Here is a 17,712-nt window from a genome sequence, read left to right as displayed (position 1 = left end):
ATGCATGTGTTTATTTGCTTGGCTAGGAGTGGGTGTATCAAGTTTACTTGATCTGTGAACATAAAACAACAACAACAAAATTGAGATATATTCTAAGGACATTACTCTAAAGAAATTAGGAGAAAAATTCTAACATTCCAGTTGGAGCTCCATCCCCAAGAGATATATTAGCTCTGAGAGATGGGAGAGAGAACTGCTAAGTCATATCTCCAATTCATTTCCTTCCTTTAAATGGGTCATGAGGGCAGTGATAACCCCAACATGCTAGCAACTGTTCCAGGGCTCAAGTAATTATATTTATCCCTGCTTTTCAGAAACTAGACCTAGGCATTAAGCACTTTCCTAAATGAAACCCATATCCATTTAACCTATGCAAGTTAGTAGCTGAATTTCTTGTTGCTGTCTTAATAAGGGCTCTTTACAAAATATATCTCTATCTATATGTAAATGGTATATATGCATGCTCATTATGGACAATTTAAACAATGGAAAACTAAACTTGACTTTATGTTATGTCTTGGTGGTATTTAGGAACTTAAAAAAAATATGTGAGTTCAATTGACTGTTTCACATGTGAACAGGTCTCATCACCAAGTAATATTTTCTGACCAACCTAGAAAACTCAGCTCATGCCATGGCTGACAGATCACATTTTGTAACAAAACGCAAGGAATTCAGGTTTATAAATTAAACAGGGGCCACAGGGGCATCCAGTAGGGCTCTGCGATCTGGCTACCAGGCTTCTGGTTCCCTCTTCTTGACTCTACCTCTAACCCAGGGAGTGACAAGGCAGACCATTTATCTCTTTAGAACATATTGCTCTACCTGCCAGATGCATATGGAGATCCTTCTATTCCTGCCAATATCAGGAATGCGAGACTGAATCATTACTTGCCAAACACCTGCAGATGAAGAACTCAACAGTACAACTACATACATATTAAAACAATTATGTTGAATCATTAGAATGTTTAATTCTACGACTCAAAGTCTCTTTCTGTTGTCACAAATTCAGAAAGAACCAGGTGATCCAATAAAATCCCACTTTGGAGGAGCCTTATAACAGGATCCCTTTGTATGAACAGAGAGACGTTGGCAGTTAGTCCATACATTTCCCATTCTGTCCTTCTGTTATCCTCCCACAACTCTCCACCCTTCGCTGCTCTCAGCACTGCTTCTTATTCTTAAACTTCTCCTCCACTTGCACCTCCTCACTGCTTCCGTCTTTGTTGAGGGCAGAGCTCCAGGGCTGACCACATAAGTAAAGTGCTATTCTCTCAAAGTAAAAGGCAAGTCAGTGTCTCCAGTAGTAAAATGTAATGTTTTCCAATGAAACACTGGAAACCTTCAAGGAATAAAGAATGTGAGAGAATATATTCTTTCATGAATTTCAGAATGAATAGAAATCAGTGTTGTAGAGTGGGGATAAAGAGATCTGCCCCTGGGATGCTGACTCACAGTGACTCTTCTAATAGCATTTACTGGACTGACCTCCGATTCCAATGAGAACCACAAAATACCAGTAATTTTATCTGGGGAATATTTATATTTTGGTGCAGTAGGTGAATTCCCAATTAAAGGGCATTATTAGAAGAATTTTTTCCCCAAACTAAAAGTAGTTTCATCTTGGTTAAGCCTTGCATTTCTAATTGGTATTTATGGTTCAAAGAGATTTTGTTTTTGTTTTTAAAATCCATTCATTCCCCATTTCCTCATAACTAACTCTTATGGATAATACCTGTTACAGAAGACATCCTGAGTCCCATTTTCCCCTAACACGGATCAACCCAATATTTTCCTCCTCAAACCATTTGCTTCCTGACTTACAGCCTATTGGGTTTGGCGATTGAGTATATATGGAAGAAAGCCAGGAACCTTAGAGCATTGTCTGACTCTAGCAATGAAGATGCCTGATTATTCGGAGGCCTCTCCCTCTCCACCCCACGTTAGTACAAAGGGTAGATGCTACCAACTTCCCAAACATTTCCTTGGGGTGGAAGAGTGCGGGGTGACCACCCACTCCTGGTTTATGTTTCCCAGTTTCAGTCCAGGGGTCTTTCTTTCTATCTGCTGCCTATTGGACTTTTCAGGCATCTGTTTTCTGACTGAGGTGCAGAATCTTGTATCCTAGCATTAGTATAGCCAGGATTTAGGGCTTACCCTAAACCTGAGGGTCAATTCAGAGAGTGGTATCCTTGGGAACGGAGCCAAGCAAGGGCACACACAAGGTGTGTAAGTCAGGTTCTTCCCACAATAACTACCCGAGAATTTATGAGTGTGCTCATGATCTGATTAGGGATGTCCCCCAAAAGTCACCTGCAGTCTAGATAATGTAAGATAAAATTAAACATTTAAAGTTCCATATGGAGACTTTAAAAACAAGAACCATTCATTCCTTCTCTCATCCCACAGCAGTTTATTGAGCATCTACTTTGCATCAGGCATCATGCTGGGGACTGGAAACCCAGCAGTGAATCAAACAGACCCAGTCTCTGCCCTCACAGTCCCACAGGCATTGCAAGAGCTGGTTTGCCAGTGTTGACCCAGCACTGTCCCAGTGTCTGAGACTTTGGGTTTGACAAACAGGTCCTCTTGTCTCTGGGAAGGTGACCTCTGATATTAAAATAGGGACAATTCCTCAGCTTCCCAACGACTGACTAAAATAGCTCATGAGACCACCCAGTCCCCTTCGTCCCCACCCAATCCCCAATCCCTTTTGTAACCAAAGTCATCTGTTACTAATGCAGGCTTGAAGATATGTCCGTAAGAGGAAAGAGCCATAGCGAAGGGATGGGGGAGTATTCTTATACTAGAAGGTTGATCTCCACACTGAATAAATAAACTCATCCTGGCTTTACCCATTGGCCTTTTCTAGTGTGGTTCACATTCACTGCTGGGATAAGACCAGCTCGGGGTAAATGGGTAAAGCCTTGGTTTTGAGGAGGCCCAGATACCAGTCACTGTTGACCAAGAGCTTCAGCTTGGAAAACAGAGATGAGGTCAGTCAGCTTCAATCCACTGATCATCACCCCAACCCTCCTCTCGTGTCTATTCTTTCTTACCACTCAAGAGTACTACCACATTGTCCAGTGTTAATAAGCTTTCACGTACACATTCTATTTTAAGTCTCCAACAATCCCATGGGGATATCCCAACCCCTATTTCATGGATGAGAAAATCAAACCTCCAAATTAATTTGCTCATTTTCCCACAGCTGCTAACACAAAGCCAGCGTTCAAGCCCAGATCCTCAGGCTCCAAACCAATGCTCTTTGCACTCTCCCATAGCTGTCTACTTTGACAATTTCAGTTCTTTATTTTTGCACATTATTTCAGCACATCCTGGTGGGGAATGGTCTTCTAACCTGCTGGTTTTCTGGGAGCAGCCACAGATTACTGGCCAGGGGAGGGGCTGCGGTTCCCCCACCCCCTACGCTGCCCCCAGCACTCTCTTGCCTCCTACATAGGAATCCCACATCTGTCATGGATGCCTGCGGAGCTATTTTTAGAGACAGAGGGGAGCGTGGGGTGGCACACATTCAGGTTTTCTAGGAATCTGTTAATATTTTTGTAGAGGCCGTTCAGAGTTTTAAGTTGACTGATAAATGACCTCCAGAGGAAGACATCCTTTCCCTGCTCTTCCCTTCAACACTCTCCATCCCTGATATGGATTTGTTTTGGGGGTGTAATTCTTTTACCCACCCCCCAGGGCTCTCCTTGGCACCCTGGACTCAAAAGACAGGGATATTAATAACTAGCGGCAGCTACAGCTGACTTATGTCTCAAGAAGTTCAGGAGGAAGCAGACCTAGTTCTCCTTGACCTCTGTAGGGATTGGGAGTGCTCCTTCAGATCTTTATGCAGAAAGGGGCTGCTGTTTTACAGGTCTGGGAAAATGTCCATGGATATATCTCAATGCTTTCTGAAACCTCCTGAGTTACTGATTTTATTCTAGAGCAGGCAGACTACTATTTTAGAGGTGGGGTATGTATATGCACAAGTCAGAAACTGGGTAAACATTTTTACCATATTAAAATAGGGAGGAAATTAAAATGTACATATGTAAAATCTCTGGATTTGGGAGACATAATTCTGCCGTTTATGTTAAAAATCACATCAGCTCTGTTCAACAATGTTTCTTTGCTTTACTAGGTCAATGGTGACAAAATAAAAATGTAAACACTGACAATAAATATGCTTTTGAACTTAACATTATATTAGAAGTGTCACTCCTAATATATTAAAATGAGTGAATTAGTAGACTATGTCACAACTAAAAACAAAAATATTAAACAAAGACCATAATAATGTGTACAAACCAAAATAATTTCAGTTTCAAAATTAGTGATAACACTCCTTTCCAAGTAAGTAACTTTCTGGTATGATACAGCACATGGTATAAAGGTACCAGACAGCATTAGCCGTGCACTTTCAAATAGCTTTTTAACAATAAAATACACAAAAAACTCAATAAGTTATGGCCCATGTTCTGATATGTGTCTACTTTACCAATTCTCCAATCAAGCTCTCTAATATGACGTAGGAACCATTGCCATTTTTAACCAGATAAGAATAAAGCAAAACCTGTTTGCATTTGGATGGGCTCTGCTGTGGATTGCCCTAGTCACTGCAGCCTGGAACATTTCTCTCCAGTCTGAGCAGCCTTTTTGCAAATAGGATCTCCTATACAACCAACTGTGGCCAAAATGAAATTCCAGAGAAAGGAGCTGCCACTTTTTCCCCTCTATTTCAATAGGACATATTAGCTTTGTCTGAAAGCCAATTATTTTTATAGATGCAACAAATTCGTGGACCAGGGCCACCCCCTCGTTAGCTGTGTGTGAATCCAGGGCTCCAGACCTGATGAATTAGGCAAGAGATGATCTAGGAAATGATCCAAGAGCCTCTGTCCTCTCCGTCCTTGTCCTGGTCCTTTCATAGCAGCTGCACTACTCCCCTCATTTTGATGGCGTCCCCACACCCCTCCTGGACTCACAAAGCTAGACACTGCATTCTTGTACTGCTCTCATCCCTTCCTACAAGTACGTGGTCCTTGAGGCAGCAGTGATAGAAGACCTAGCATTTCAGTAAGAATTTTAGGAAGAAGGAAAAAAAGGATGGGGCACAGGCTGGACAGTCAAACTCCCCCTCTTAATTACTAAGCCCCAAACCCACAGAAAGAAGACAAGTCCGGGCTATCTTCCCACTCACAGAAACACAAAGCAAAGACTAATTGACATTATGCTTTAGTTCTCTAACACTTTCACATAACAGTTTTAAAGAATGTCCAAATATTCATATAATAAGGGCACATATTTTTTCCCTCAGTCAGATTTCTGTGTATGAATTGGTAATCCAACAAAAAAAGACCCATTTCTGTTCTAATTGTGCTGTGGTTCTCAAACCTCTCATAAAGACACACATGCTATTTGGGAGTATCCAGGTACTTGTAAAAACTGCATTTGCCTCACCAGGGACTACAGAAAATCACTGGTCCTCTCACCCCTGGAACCCTCACCCTGCACTGCTCAGCATGTAGTCATTCCCGGGGCCAGAGACCTGAGTTAGTCCAGAACCTATCCCAGCCCTGTCTTCAGTGGCCTGAGGCCAGACCTGACACCTGACCAGGCTGAGTGGTTCTGTGGGAGCCTCTGCTGAGCAAAGGGGACCAATCCCATTCAAGCTCAGAGGATCTAGGTAGAAAGGGCCTTCACTGGAAATGTGAAGTCAGCCACTTGGCTCTTTCCACTTGCATCCAAGTGAGGAGGATAGAAAACTGGCAAGGAGATGTGTGAAAGGAAGCATGGCCCCTGGTTTAGATTCTGGCCCTACGGGCTCTCCTAGATATACCTGATGCTGTCACCAGGACACAGTAACTGGTTCAGCAGGGAAATGACAGGCACCACAGGAGTCACCAACACCAAAGGCCAAGCTTTATTCTGAATGACACCTACGTGAAGGAAGAGACACAAGTGCAGTTTTAGAGACGCACGATCTTGGATTTTTTTCCCTGAAGTTGCTTCAGGTGGAGGATTAGAATGCATAAATTGCCAGGATGACTCTGTAACATTGGATTATATGCTTTTCTTAATCACATTGATCTCATCTGCTCGATATACCCCAGCAGCACACTTTGCTGGGGGTGGATACTCAGAAAGTCTGAGATCTGAGTTAAGCAGTAAAGTCCCTTCTCCTGTGTGGCCTTCAATATCCCCATCCTCCAGCAGCAAAGGCCCCTAGACAGGCAGAGGCAGTGGAAATCAATTCACTTAGAGAAGAACTGACCCTAAAAGACATTTAAAGCGCCATTTGGCAGATGCAATTCCATCTCAGGCTGAAAAGTCGCAGAAGAATGTGTCCCAGTTCTGACTCCTGTTCTGAGTAGCTGTGGGACTCAAGCACGTTGCTTCATCTCTCTGGGCCTTGGTACCCTCATCTCAGATGGGGACAATGGCCAGATGAGGTCTCGGGTTTCCTCCCAATCCAGCCCACTCTCATACCTCCCCTCCTCCACCCCCAGCTATGGTTTTGTGGCTGTGATTTACACTGGAGCCCTAGGGTCCCACTCCAGGAGGCCAGTGCTTTCCACATTAGTAACCGGGTTTGCAAGGGGGAAAATATGATATTTTAAACAGCCTTAGGATAAATGGGGAGCGGTATTAAACAAACATTACTCTTCATAAATTAGTACTGACATCTAGCCACAACTCTTCATGGAAAAAGGGATTTTTTTTTTTTTTTTTTTTAACGATAAGTTTCTTTCTCTTTAAAGGAAAATTGCCAAGGATGCAGAAGGAAATGAAGATGGTCAAAGACGAGGATGTGCATTTCAGTTTGGGTGCGAAGAGGGCCCCCTCCTTCCCCCACGGCCTGCAGCCAGTGGTTTCCCGAGGAAGAGCTCCTCCAAGACACCCCTTCCCGGAAGCTCTCCGGGGGCCGTTTTCCCAGTTCCGGTATGAGCCTCCTCCAGGAGACCTAGACGGATTCCCGGGGGTCTTTGAAGGAGGAGGGTCTCGCAAACGGAAGAGCATGCCCACCAAGATGCCCTATAACCACCCCTCGGAAGAAGCCGCTCTTGCCCTGCACCCGGAGGAGAGCAAGAACCCCGGGCCCCCGGAACTCCGCCTGCTCTTGCCGCCGCCGCCGCCGCCGCCACGGCCCAAGTACGACTCTCGGATGATCGACCTTTGCAACGTGGGCTTTCAGTTCTACCGCAGCCTGGAGCACCTGGGGGGCAAGGCCGTCAAGCAGGAGCCCGTGAAGCCCAGCGCCACGTGGCCCGCGCCCACGCCCCCTCCGTTCCTGCCCACGCCCTACCCCTATTACCCCAAAGTGCCCCCGGGCCTGCTGTTCCCCTTCTTCGTGCCCTCGGCCTCGCCCTTCCCCTTCAGCCGGCACACCTTCCTGCCCAAGCGGACCCCGGAGCCGCTGCTGCCCCGCAAAGCCGAGCCGCGGGAGAGCGAGGAGACCAAGCAGAAGGTGGAGAGGGTGGACGTGAACGTGCAGATCGACGACAGCTACTACGTGGACGTGGGCGGCGCGCAGAAGCGCTGGCAGTGCCCCACCTGCGAGAAGTCCTACACCTCCAAGTACAACCTGGTGACCCACATCCTGGGCCACAGCGGCATCAAGCCGCACGCGTGCAGCCGCTGCGGGAAGCTCTTCAAGCAGCTCAGCCACCTGCACACCCACATGCTGACCCACCAGGGCACGCGGCCCCACAAATGCCAAGTGTGCCACAAGGCCTTCACCCAGACCAGCCACCTGAAGCGCCACATGATGCAGCACAGCGAGGTGAAGCCGCACAACTGCCGCGTGTGCGGCCGGGGCTTCGCCTACCCCAGCGAGCTCAAGGCCCACGAGGCCAAGCACGCCAGCGGGCGGGAGAACATCTGCGTGGAGTGCGGCCTCGACTTCCCCACCCTGGCCCAGCTGAAGAGGCACCTCACCACGCACCGGGGCCCCATCCAGTACAGCTGCTCCGAATGCGACAAGACCTTCCAGTACCCGAGTCAGCTGCAGAACCACATGATGAAGCACAAGGACATCCGGCCCTACATCTGCTCCGAGTGCGGCATGGAGTTCGTGCAGCCCCACCACCTCAAGCAGCACTCCCTCACGCACAAGGTACTGCGGGGCCCCAGGGGAGAGGGGCGAGTCCGGGGCTGAGGGCCCCGGAGACCTGCGCCGCTCCCCACCCCTGACACGTGTAACCCTGGGCAGGAGGCGTCCCTCACCTGAGCCCAGACGTTCTTCTTCCTCACCTTGAAATGGGGGAGAGTGAGGAGACTAGCCATCAAGCCCTTTCCCGTCTCGACTTCTGGAGTCTCAGACCGTCCTAGAAAGAAAGAATGCAGTTTGGAGAGGAGGGTGCGGAAAGATGAAGGAAGCAGCTGCTGCTTGGGCTGTTGCTTCTTCACCTCCCAGAATCCCTAAAATTTTATTTGTGGAAACTTCATCCGGGGCGCTAGCATGAGGGTGCATCAGTCCCTATCTACCCAAGACCAGCTTTGTGCCTGGGATACACTAATCGGAGCCTTCTAGAAGACTCTAGAAAATTCTCTTGGTCTTTTTCTGCTAAAGCTGTGGCTACCTTTTGCTTTATTTTCTGCCTCAACTGCTTCATTTGCAGGTGGCTTTGAGGGCAGCAGACCTGGCCTGGGTCTGGCGGGGTCTGTGCTTCCCCCATTGAGCTGCCTAGTTGGTGGCAGTGCTCTATGGTTTGTATTATAGGAGGCTTGAGAGAGCATTCTTCTCTGTTGGGTTTGGTTTTACCTTCCCCAGCCTCAGGTCTTCAAGGAGAAATATAGGCCCGTGTGTCTAAGTTCAGCCTAGTTTGCAAACAAAGCCCTGGAGTCATTCAGCATGAACTAAAACAAGGCCCCAGTGCATTCTTGAAATCTTACCCAGCTAAGCTAACTTGGGTCTGCTTTGAGCTTCCAAGAGGGGAAGTTTGCCCCACTGACCTCTACTCTCACACCCTTGACCTCAAGTGGTTTTCTTGGCAGAAGAGACTTCTAGCAAGCCAGAGTTTCTAAAACATTCTTTCATTCTGAAAGGTCAGTGGAGGACTTTGCTCAGCCAAGATAATATTTCTGCTCTGGCATTGTGGGTTTCATTTGATAGGTTAGGACCAAATATGGGCAAAATGCGTGACTGCCTTGTGGGCTCTGCACAAACAGCTGCCCTGCAAAAGGCACCTGAGATGCATCCAGAGAGGAGGTGCCCGCCTAGTGCAGGAGCCGTCAACAAAGAGCCTGAACTGAGAGTCAGCCAGCAGGGGGGCCATGTGCTAATTTCAGGGACTCCTACATGTGTGGAAAAGGAATCAGAGATGCATTTTAGAACAGATAAAAATTCTGTAAGATGGTAGAAAATGAACTCAAAATGGAGAAAACAGCCTGGTATCTGAAATAGGTCTTGTTTGAATTAGGAAGCAAAATGCATTTTAATTAAAGGAGTCAGGAAACAGTGAGAGGTAGCATTTACTGAGCACTTGCTAAGTGCCAGGTACTCTACTTCTCATTTAATCCTCTTCAACAACTGTAAGAGCTACCTATGGGTATCGTTACTCCAGATTTGCAGATGAAGACACCAAGCCATGGGGAAGTCACCCAGCATCTCTGTCTCTAGCACCTGAGCGCTTGAACACAACTATCAAGACTACTCCCTCCTTCCCTTCACCCAGCAGCTCCGCAGGTCCCCTCTCTGAGATTTCATTGATCTTATTAAAGACACAGCAGCTCCCTTTGTTCCTAAAGCTGTGTCCAGTCTCTCATTTACTTGAGGTCTAGGCCAGCCCACATGTGAATTTTACTTTGTTCACAGAATTCTCTTTAGAGAATTCCAAAAACAGTGATAAGTAGGTACTAACTAGATCATAACCAAGTATAGGGACAATCTTGAGAAGAAAGATACTGAAGTAAATTTTAAACCCATCAAGAAAATAGTTTTTATTAATTTAATACTTTTAAACTCACTGTTTGAATATGCAACACATTTTAAAAATTCATCTTCTTAGGAGGACATTAAAATTTAGATCTCTTCATTAGCATAAATCCATGCTCATCTGCAATCATCTAGACTAGACAGTATTCCAGTTAGAAAGAGCCCCCGGGGTCTCATGTCCCAGCACTTCAACTTGAGATGAGGAAGCCTTCACCAGGAAAGGCTGCGGGACTCATTTAAGGTTATGTAGCCAGTAAACAGCTGGGCAGAGACCCAAACTCACCCTTTAGTGCCATGGGCTCACCTAAACTGAGGAGTGGTACTCTCTTACCATGTCCCAAATTAAAGAAATGAAAATATAGGCAGAGGGAACCTTGGAACCCCTCCTGCCTTAGGTCACTATGAATATCAGGCCATATGGGTTTTATAAGATACAGTTGTTAGCCAAATGACTTGTTCTAAACCTGTAATAACCTTAGTTTTAATACCATGGTTCTGGGTCCTTCCAAAAAGTCATTCTGGGTCAAGATTTCTTGTAACAGCCGTTTCAGAGAAGCACTGGTTAGTCAGGATTAGGTAATGCTCTACTCACGCCGTGAGTCCCTAGAAATGCTTTCAGTTGAGGGCATTGATGCTTAAGTATTAAAACACTTCACAAACAGCAAGGGAACTAGAAAATCTTCTTCTTTCCCGTTTTCTAATTCAGAAAGCTGTCCTCTGCCAAATTGCTCTGTCGGACAGAAGCCGGCTTGGAGGAGGCTCCACAGCCGAATCACATAGAGGCCACTGTGGCCCGTGGGAGCCCAGGGGACCATCTCAAGTGGCGATTATCGAGTTGGAATTTTTTGCAGTGTGGATGTGAGTTGTTCTTCTTGGATTTTCAAGTCCATTAATGAGAACTCAAGAGAACATTGGTTTTCATATGGGAAATGATATTATCAGTTTAGGGGGCTTTGTTTTTTCATTATCATGAAAGCCGGATTAGACTCATTTCACATACCATTCATTCCATGGTGCTCTTACCAAAATCTTATTAATCCCTGAGAACTGTTACCATAGAATTAACCCCAGCAGCAGCAGGAACAACAAAAGCAGTAGCTTTCTCTTCCTCTAACAGTCTGGCTAGTTTATGGTTTTTAGGAGAAAAAAAGGATTACGTAATCAACACTTTTCAAGAAAATAGTAGTTTAACAAGGCTACAGCCACACCATTTGGAACTCAACATCTTTCACCAAATCCTTCGTGGATTTATGTGGCAGAGAGAAAAGCAAAGACCGCTGTCCTGATGAAAGTCTGTTACCTGCTAACCACGGTTCTTTCACCTCTTGCCCCCTTCCAGGGCGTGAAGGAGCACAAGTGCGGGATCTGCGGGCGGGAGTTCACGCTGCTGGCCAACATGAAGAGACACGTGCTGATCCACACCAACATCCGCGCCTACCAGTGTCACCTGTGCTACAAGAGCTTTGTGCAGAAACAGACCCTTAAGGCGCACATGATCGTCCACTCGGACGTGAAGCCCTTCAAATGCAAGGTGGGCGGCTGCCCGGGAGGAGCGTGGAGAGGGAGGGCTCAGAGGGCTGTGCAAATGCGCAGGAAGAATCTCCAGGGAACCTTCTACTCAGTCTCATCAGAGGAACCTCTGCGGCTCAGAGTAGGTCTGCGGCCAAGCCCAGGCCTGTCTGCTGCTCTGTGCCTCTCTCTGCCGCAGCTGTGCTCAGCTGAGCCCTAGGAGCTGCCCTGTGGGTCTCGCGGCGGAATCAGTGCACAGGGCGTGGAGACAGCCAGTACAGGGAGCGCTGAGGGTGGAAGGCCCATTTGGTGAATGAGGTCGTTAAAGGATGAAGGTGGTGTGAGAGCTGGTGCTCTAGAAAGCAGCAGTCAGGTGTAGCCCTCTTCCCCTTACAAGCCAATGAGTAGAACACAGAGAGGAGTCAGAGAAGCTTCCAGCCCTGTCCCCTTCCCTTCCCACGGCCCCCGCTCCTGCCCTCCTGACACTTGGACTGAGCACTGTAATTTGAGGGGCAGGTCTCCCGGAGGGGATGGAAGAGATTCCAAGGCTAGTCCCTCAGGTGACCTCAGAGATGCTTGCGTCGGCCGAGGAACAACTGGGTGCAAGGTCAGCTGAAGTGCTTCTCGTTTATTACTGAATATGATGGAGCGTCTTCGTTACAATCTCTGTGTCACATTAACTTGGTGGGGTTTTTATTTCATGCGCTAAGGTAAAGTGTGAGCTGGAGATTTGTAAAGCCCAAGGCACTGACGGGTATGACGCAGAAATGCTCAGGCTTCCCAGGCTGGCTCCCCTCCCCCCACATTGTTTCTCTTCTCCACTTCTAAGATGAGAAGGAAGCTTGCTCAGGATTGGGCAGTTTAACTCAAGGAAGGTACTGGCAAGTGACACCTCAGTCACGAGGAGAGGGCTGAGGGGGAAGCAGAGGGAAATCACCACGTTCAGATATCGTTAGAGCCTTTCTGTTTGAAACGGATTTGCCTTCTCTCTGTCCTGCGTGTCTGATGGGGTCCAAATGATATTCTTTGTCAACCCCTGTTTCTGGAGTAGGGTTCCCTGCTTCCAGGGGCTGTTCCTGCCTTAATCCCTCAGCAGCATGTCCCCCCACTTGAAGGAACCCCCTGTGAAGCTGACTTCTTTCCTGTGCTGGCCACTCCTGGACGGGGTGAGAGGGGTCAGGAGCCAGAGCTTCCCTAGACCTGTGTGGGCATTCTCCGGAGGTGGGGGAGGGAGGGGTCTCCCTCCAGCCCTTTTCCTGCCACCTACTTGTGTTTCCCCTCCTTTCCTTCAAGTTCCCAGTGGTTTGAAAGTCAACTTATGTCCATCTTGAGTGATCTGAGCTGAAGGCGGAGGCAGCTGCATGCAGGATGGTGTACATAATTCGCAGGGCCTGGTGGAAAATGAACACGGGGCCCCCTTGTTCAGATGCTATTCAGAATTTCAAGACGATGAAAGCAGAGCGTAACACCAAACCCGGGACACTTCTGAGTTCAGGGCCTCGTGTGACCACACAGGCCACACACCCGTCAAGCCAGACCTGACTGCGGGACCCTGTGGACTCCACAGGCCAGCTCTTCTGTCTCCCTTTAGACACGCCTTTGGTTTCCCTTCCGCCTCACTGAGTCCCTTGAACACTTCACTTTTAACAAAGCTGTTCCCGCCTGCCGGGGGTTTACTGTCTCCTACAGTAGAGGTGCCATCAGGGGCTCATCGCCCCTCTTCATTCCTTGTGTTGAGTTTACTCTTGGGCTTCGAGCATGAACTGTATTTTTATCAGCTGGTGGCGGGGCACATAAAGTCGTTAAAATATTCAGGAGCCATTGCATAGCTTGTAGTCCCCTAAAAATCCACGTCCATCCAGCCCAGCCGACTCCCTTCTCCACCTCACCAATTCAGGGCCAGCAGTAGTGGTTAAACCAGGCAGAAAACATCTCTGAAACAGAGGGATACATCAGGGCAGAGCCAATGCAGGAGAAGGGCTTGCCAGCTGTGTGTGATTTGGGGGCACAGAGGCAGTCCTGTTTCTCTACCTCAAGGGCCTCAGAGGGGCCTGGAGGATCTTGGACCAAGTGGTCCTTGAGGATTTAGAGGGTTCTCTCTGGTACCAGTGCATAGAGACCGGACATGATGAGACATGACGGGCCCAGTGATGACAGGCCTCCCTTCACCCCAATGATAGCACACCACACATGGTTCAAAGGGTGTCTGCTGGTCAACTACACAGTTCAGAAACTCAATCTGACGTCTCCTTGAGGGTGGATAAGGCTCCAGATATCTGGTCACACCATCAAACCCCATAAGAGAGGGGCTTATAGCGTGAAATGCCAGCTGTGATAGAATACAGTTTAACTCTCCAGTGGGAGTTGGGCCTGGCACAGGAATTGGACTGGTCATCTGCAAAGGTCACTTCTTCCTGAGCAGCAGTTTCTCTCAGGAGACCACAGGAGGTCGGAGGCTGCCTAGAAGGCAGTATGTATCATTTGGACAAAAAGAACTGGATGTTAAAGTGTATGTTTGTCAAACTTAGGTGGCCCCTCTCCATTCTTAGACATTCCTGAAATAAGAACAGGTGTCAATCACCTCGATCAGGAGCCCTCTGTCCCCTGGCGAGTGCCAGAACATACTGCCAGGTTCTTCCTCTCTTTGTCCCCCTCTCCCTGCAAAGTGCCACCTGCTTGGTGTCCTCTTCATACCATCACCCTTCTTCATTTCAAAGGAATTTCAGAGCATGTCTGAATTTACAGATTATGTAATGGGGCCCTGTGTATTTATAAACTAGCTCCAGATCCCACTGTGGGATAGGCCATCTCCAGATGGTGTCCTGTGGACTTTGCTTCTTACTCATGTTGTTGCTGTCTTCTTGGAAATCTGGCCCTGGGTAGGGGATCCTGGGGTCTGAGAGTTGGGAGAGGAATAGAGGGCCATTTGCTCATCACCATGCAATTCACAGCCCTCAGAGAGGAGTGGATGGCTGGCTACACGGTGATGCTGGAGAACGGGCCCAGACAACTAAACCCGAGCTGTATTGCGGTAACAGGGAAGGGTTATTCCATTTATGTGACTGACATGGCTGGAAAAAAGAGGCAGACCTTTCTCCAGCCATATTCCAAGAGTTGACTCCATCTCCTTTACCCCAAAACTTGCCAAAAAAAAAAAAAAAAGGGAGAGTCTTTAAGTAACAGATTCTAATTTCCTGGGATTCTCACCACTAAAAATTCTTCCTAACATAAATCCCTCCCGCTGTGGCCACATGAACTGGTTCTCTCTGGCCCTGGCTCAGTGGAAACAGCTGTCCACAGCAAACAGAAACATTCGTTTACTGCGGGATTAGGCATTAACAATAGGATGGAAAATTCGAGGAGAGGAAAGGTTTCTGTTTTTTTTTTTTCTTATAAAAAAATTACTGCCCTTCTGGGTTCTTTTGCTATTGGCTCGACTTCTGGACTGCTTGCTTCTTGGAGCCAGCTGGAGTTTCTCCAGAGACCTGTGCCTGTAGACTTAAGCCATGTTTCAGAAATATGCTTCCCAGATCCTGCGTAAGCACGCAGGGGTTGATTAGGATGCTATCCTCGTAGCAGCCACACTCCATAATAGCAAAGAACCAGCTGCTGTCTTTGGGAAACCTGTCCAGGAAAAGTAGTCATCCAGAATTTCCGGGACAAATTCTCCTTTGAGATGGGTGAAGCCGGGAGCTGCCTATGTTATGAATCACCAGGTCATCTGCAGCCTGGCCCGAAGCAGAGGGCTGAAGGCTGAGGCAAGAACAGATAGAAAAGGATGAGGTCTCCTTGAAAAGGGTCCCCACCGCCTCTGCCAAATTGGCTCCATCTCCCCCCTCCAGCTCTTGGATGCTCCATCAGGGGAGAAACCCAGTGGGGACTTGTAGGGGCCCAGTGCTTGGGATCAGGGTTCTCAGGCTGGCATTGAGGGGGTTAAGGCAGTGACCAGATAGCAGCCTTTTGGCAGCAAAGCCCTCCTCAGCAGAAGGAAGGATATAGCTGTATGAACTGCCTGCTTAACAATGCCCCGCATGTCCCCAGGGGCCCGCCTGCAAATAGATTTCATCTTGCTTTCTCTTGTACTTTTCAAAGCTTCCTGTTTTCTCACGGTCCTTTTGGACAGTTTACAGTCTCTCTCTCCCTCCCTCCCTCTCTCTCCCTTTGAGGAAAGGAACACCCTTCTTATTAAAAGAGAGAGAGAGAGAGAGAAGGATGTAAGGGAAGGGCAGTTTAGCGGAGGCCATTCTCCGAGGCTGCAGGCTGCAGCTCTTTGACCTTTCCTCTCAGAATAGGGAAACACAGGCTTCCTGGTGCATCGCAGTCTCAGTAGCGTGCCTCTTTCTGGCTTTGTGGGCCTCTGGCCCCAGCCCAGTGGTTGCCCACTGCCATCACTCTGCCCCTGTGCACAGAGACTTCTCTGTGACTCTGGCTGTCAGTGCTGTCTCTGGGACTCACAGGAAGTTGCCTGGACCCGGGAGGGAAGGGGCGTCAGGAGGCCAGAATTAGGAGCTTCTATGAAGATAAGGGGACAGGGCCTCTGCCAGCTGTTTAAAGGGCTGACAGAGGATCAAAGAGCCAGATAATAGGCTCCCCAAAGCCTGCAATCTAGGATGAATCTTCTCTTTCCATCCACATTACCAGGGCTGCGTCAGCCACACCTGCTTCCATTTCTCTTATGCCTCAAGTAACCTGGGAGGTATTTACTGAATACCTTAATATTGAGGTCCTTCCTTAATATTCCTTCCGCATAATTTGGTTTAAAAAGACAGTACCCTTATCCACAAAGAACTTGCCATTTCTAGAATGTAAAATGTACATGATAATGATAGTAATAAGAGCTAATATTTATTGAGCTCTTACTATTTGCCAATCCCTTTACCTGAATCAAAAACCTTCATAGGAGGGGCTTCCCTGGTGGCTCAGTGGTTAAGAATCCGTCTGCCAGTGCAGGGGACACGGGATCGAGCCCTGTCCAAGAAGATCCTACATGCTGCGGAGCAACTAAGCCTATGCGCCACAACTACAGAGCCTGCGCTCTAGAGCCCATGAGCCACAACTACTGAAGCCCGCATGCATAGAGCCCATGCTCCGCAACAAGAGAAGCCACTGCAGTGAGAAGCCCGTGCACCGCAACGAAGAGTAGCCCCCTCTCACTGAAACTAGAGAAAGCCCGCGTGCAGCAACGAAGACCCAACGCAGCCAAAGATAAATAAATAAAATAAATAAATTTATTAAAAAAAAAAACCTTCATGGGAAACTAAGATTATCATCAACATTTTACAGAAGAGAAAATGGAGCAAGTTCTGTATCCTTCTGGGGTCTCCCCACTGCCTCTCTGCTCTGCCATCTCAAAGCCTAATGATCCATGCAACCCATTTTTAAAGGACAGTCCAAAACATTTGTTCCAATTTTCTATTACATTTTGAGGTCCATCTCTCTCTCTCTATTTATGTATTTATTTTTGGCTGCGTTGGGTCTTCGTTGCTGTGTGTGGGCTTTCTTTAGTTGCGGCGAGCAGGGGCTACTCTTCGTTGCAGTGCGTGGACTTCTCATTGCGGTGGCTTCTCTTGTTGCAGAGCACAGGCTCTAGGCGCAGGGGCTTCAGTAGTTGTGGCGCACGGGCTCAGTAGTTGTGGCTCGTGAGCTCTAGAGCACAGCTCAGCAGTTGTGGCACACGGGCTTAGTTGCTCCGCGGCATGTGGGATCTTCCCAGACCAGGGCTCGATCCCATGTCCCCTGCATTGGCAGGTATAATCTTTTTTTTTAAAATATATTTAATTTGCCTATCTTATGACCTTATTACATATTAGAGATCTTAACTCTTTTTTTTTTTTGAGCTCCTGACTTATTTATTTATTTATTTAAAAATTTTTTTTTGGCTGTGTTGGGTCTTCGTTTCTATGCGAGGGCTTTCTCTAGTTGTGGCAAGCGGGGGCCACTCTTAATCGCGGTGCGCGGGCCTTTCACTGTCGCGGCCTCTCTTGTTGCGGGGCACAGGCTCCAAACGCGCAGGCTCAGTAGTTGTGGCTCACGGGCCTAGTTGCTCTGCAGCATGTGGGATCTTCCCAGACCAGGGCTCGAACCCTGTCCCCTGCATTGGCAGGCAGATTCTCAACCACTGTGCCACCAGGGAAGCCCGGCAGGTATATTCTTAACCACTGTGCCACCAGGGAAGTAAGCAACAGACTTCCACCTCTCTCTTTAAAAGTAGGTATAAAAGTGGGTATTGGTGGAAAAACTGGTATTTAATGTCAGAA

General features: G+C 47.8%; 1 protein-coding gene across 2 annotated transcripts in view; it reads left to right on the top strand.

Moving 5' to 3' along the window:
- ZNF366 (zinc finger protein 366) overlaps positions 1-17,712 on the top strand; it is a 67,025-nt gene that overhangs the window by 38,239 nt on the left and 11,074 nt on the right. For both annotated transcript variants that reach the window (XM_059916557.1, XM_059916556.1), the window contains exons 2-3: positions 6,771-8,125; positions 11,286-11,477. In XM_059916557.1, coding sequence (XP_059772540.1) covers positions 6,785-8,125; positions 11,286-11,477 — 1,533 coding nt within the window. In that variant the 5' untranslated portion in view covers positions 6,771-6,784. The remainder of the gene's footprint in view (positions 1-6,770; positions 8,126-11,285; positions 11,478-17,712) is intronic.

Source organism: Balaenoptera ricei, chromosome 3 (assembly GCF_028023285.1).
Source record: "Balaenoptera ricei isolate mBalRic1 chromosome 3, mBalRic1.hap2, whole genome shotgun sequence".
Classification (NCBI taxonomy): domain Eukaryota; kingdom Metazoa; phylum Chordata; class Mammalia; order Artiodactyla; family Balaenopteridae; genus Balaenoptera; species Balaenoptera ricei.
This window is presented reverse-complemented; position numbering and strand designations above follow the sequence as displayed.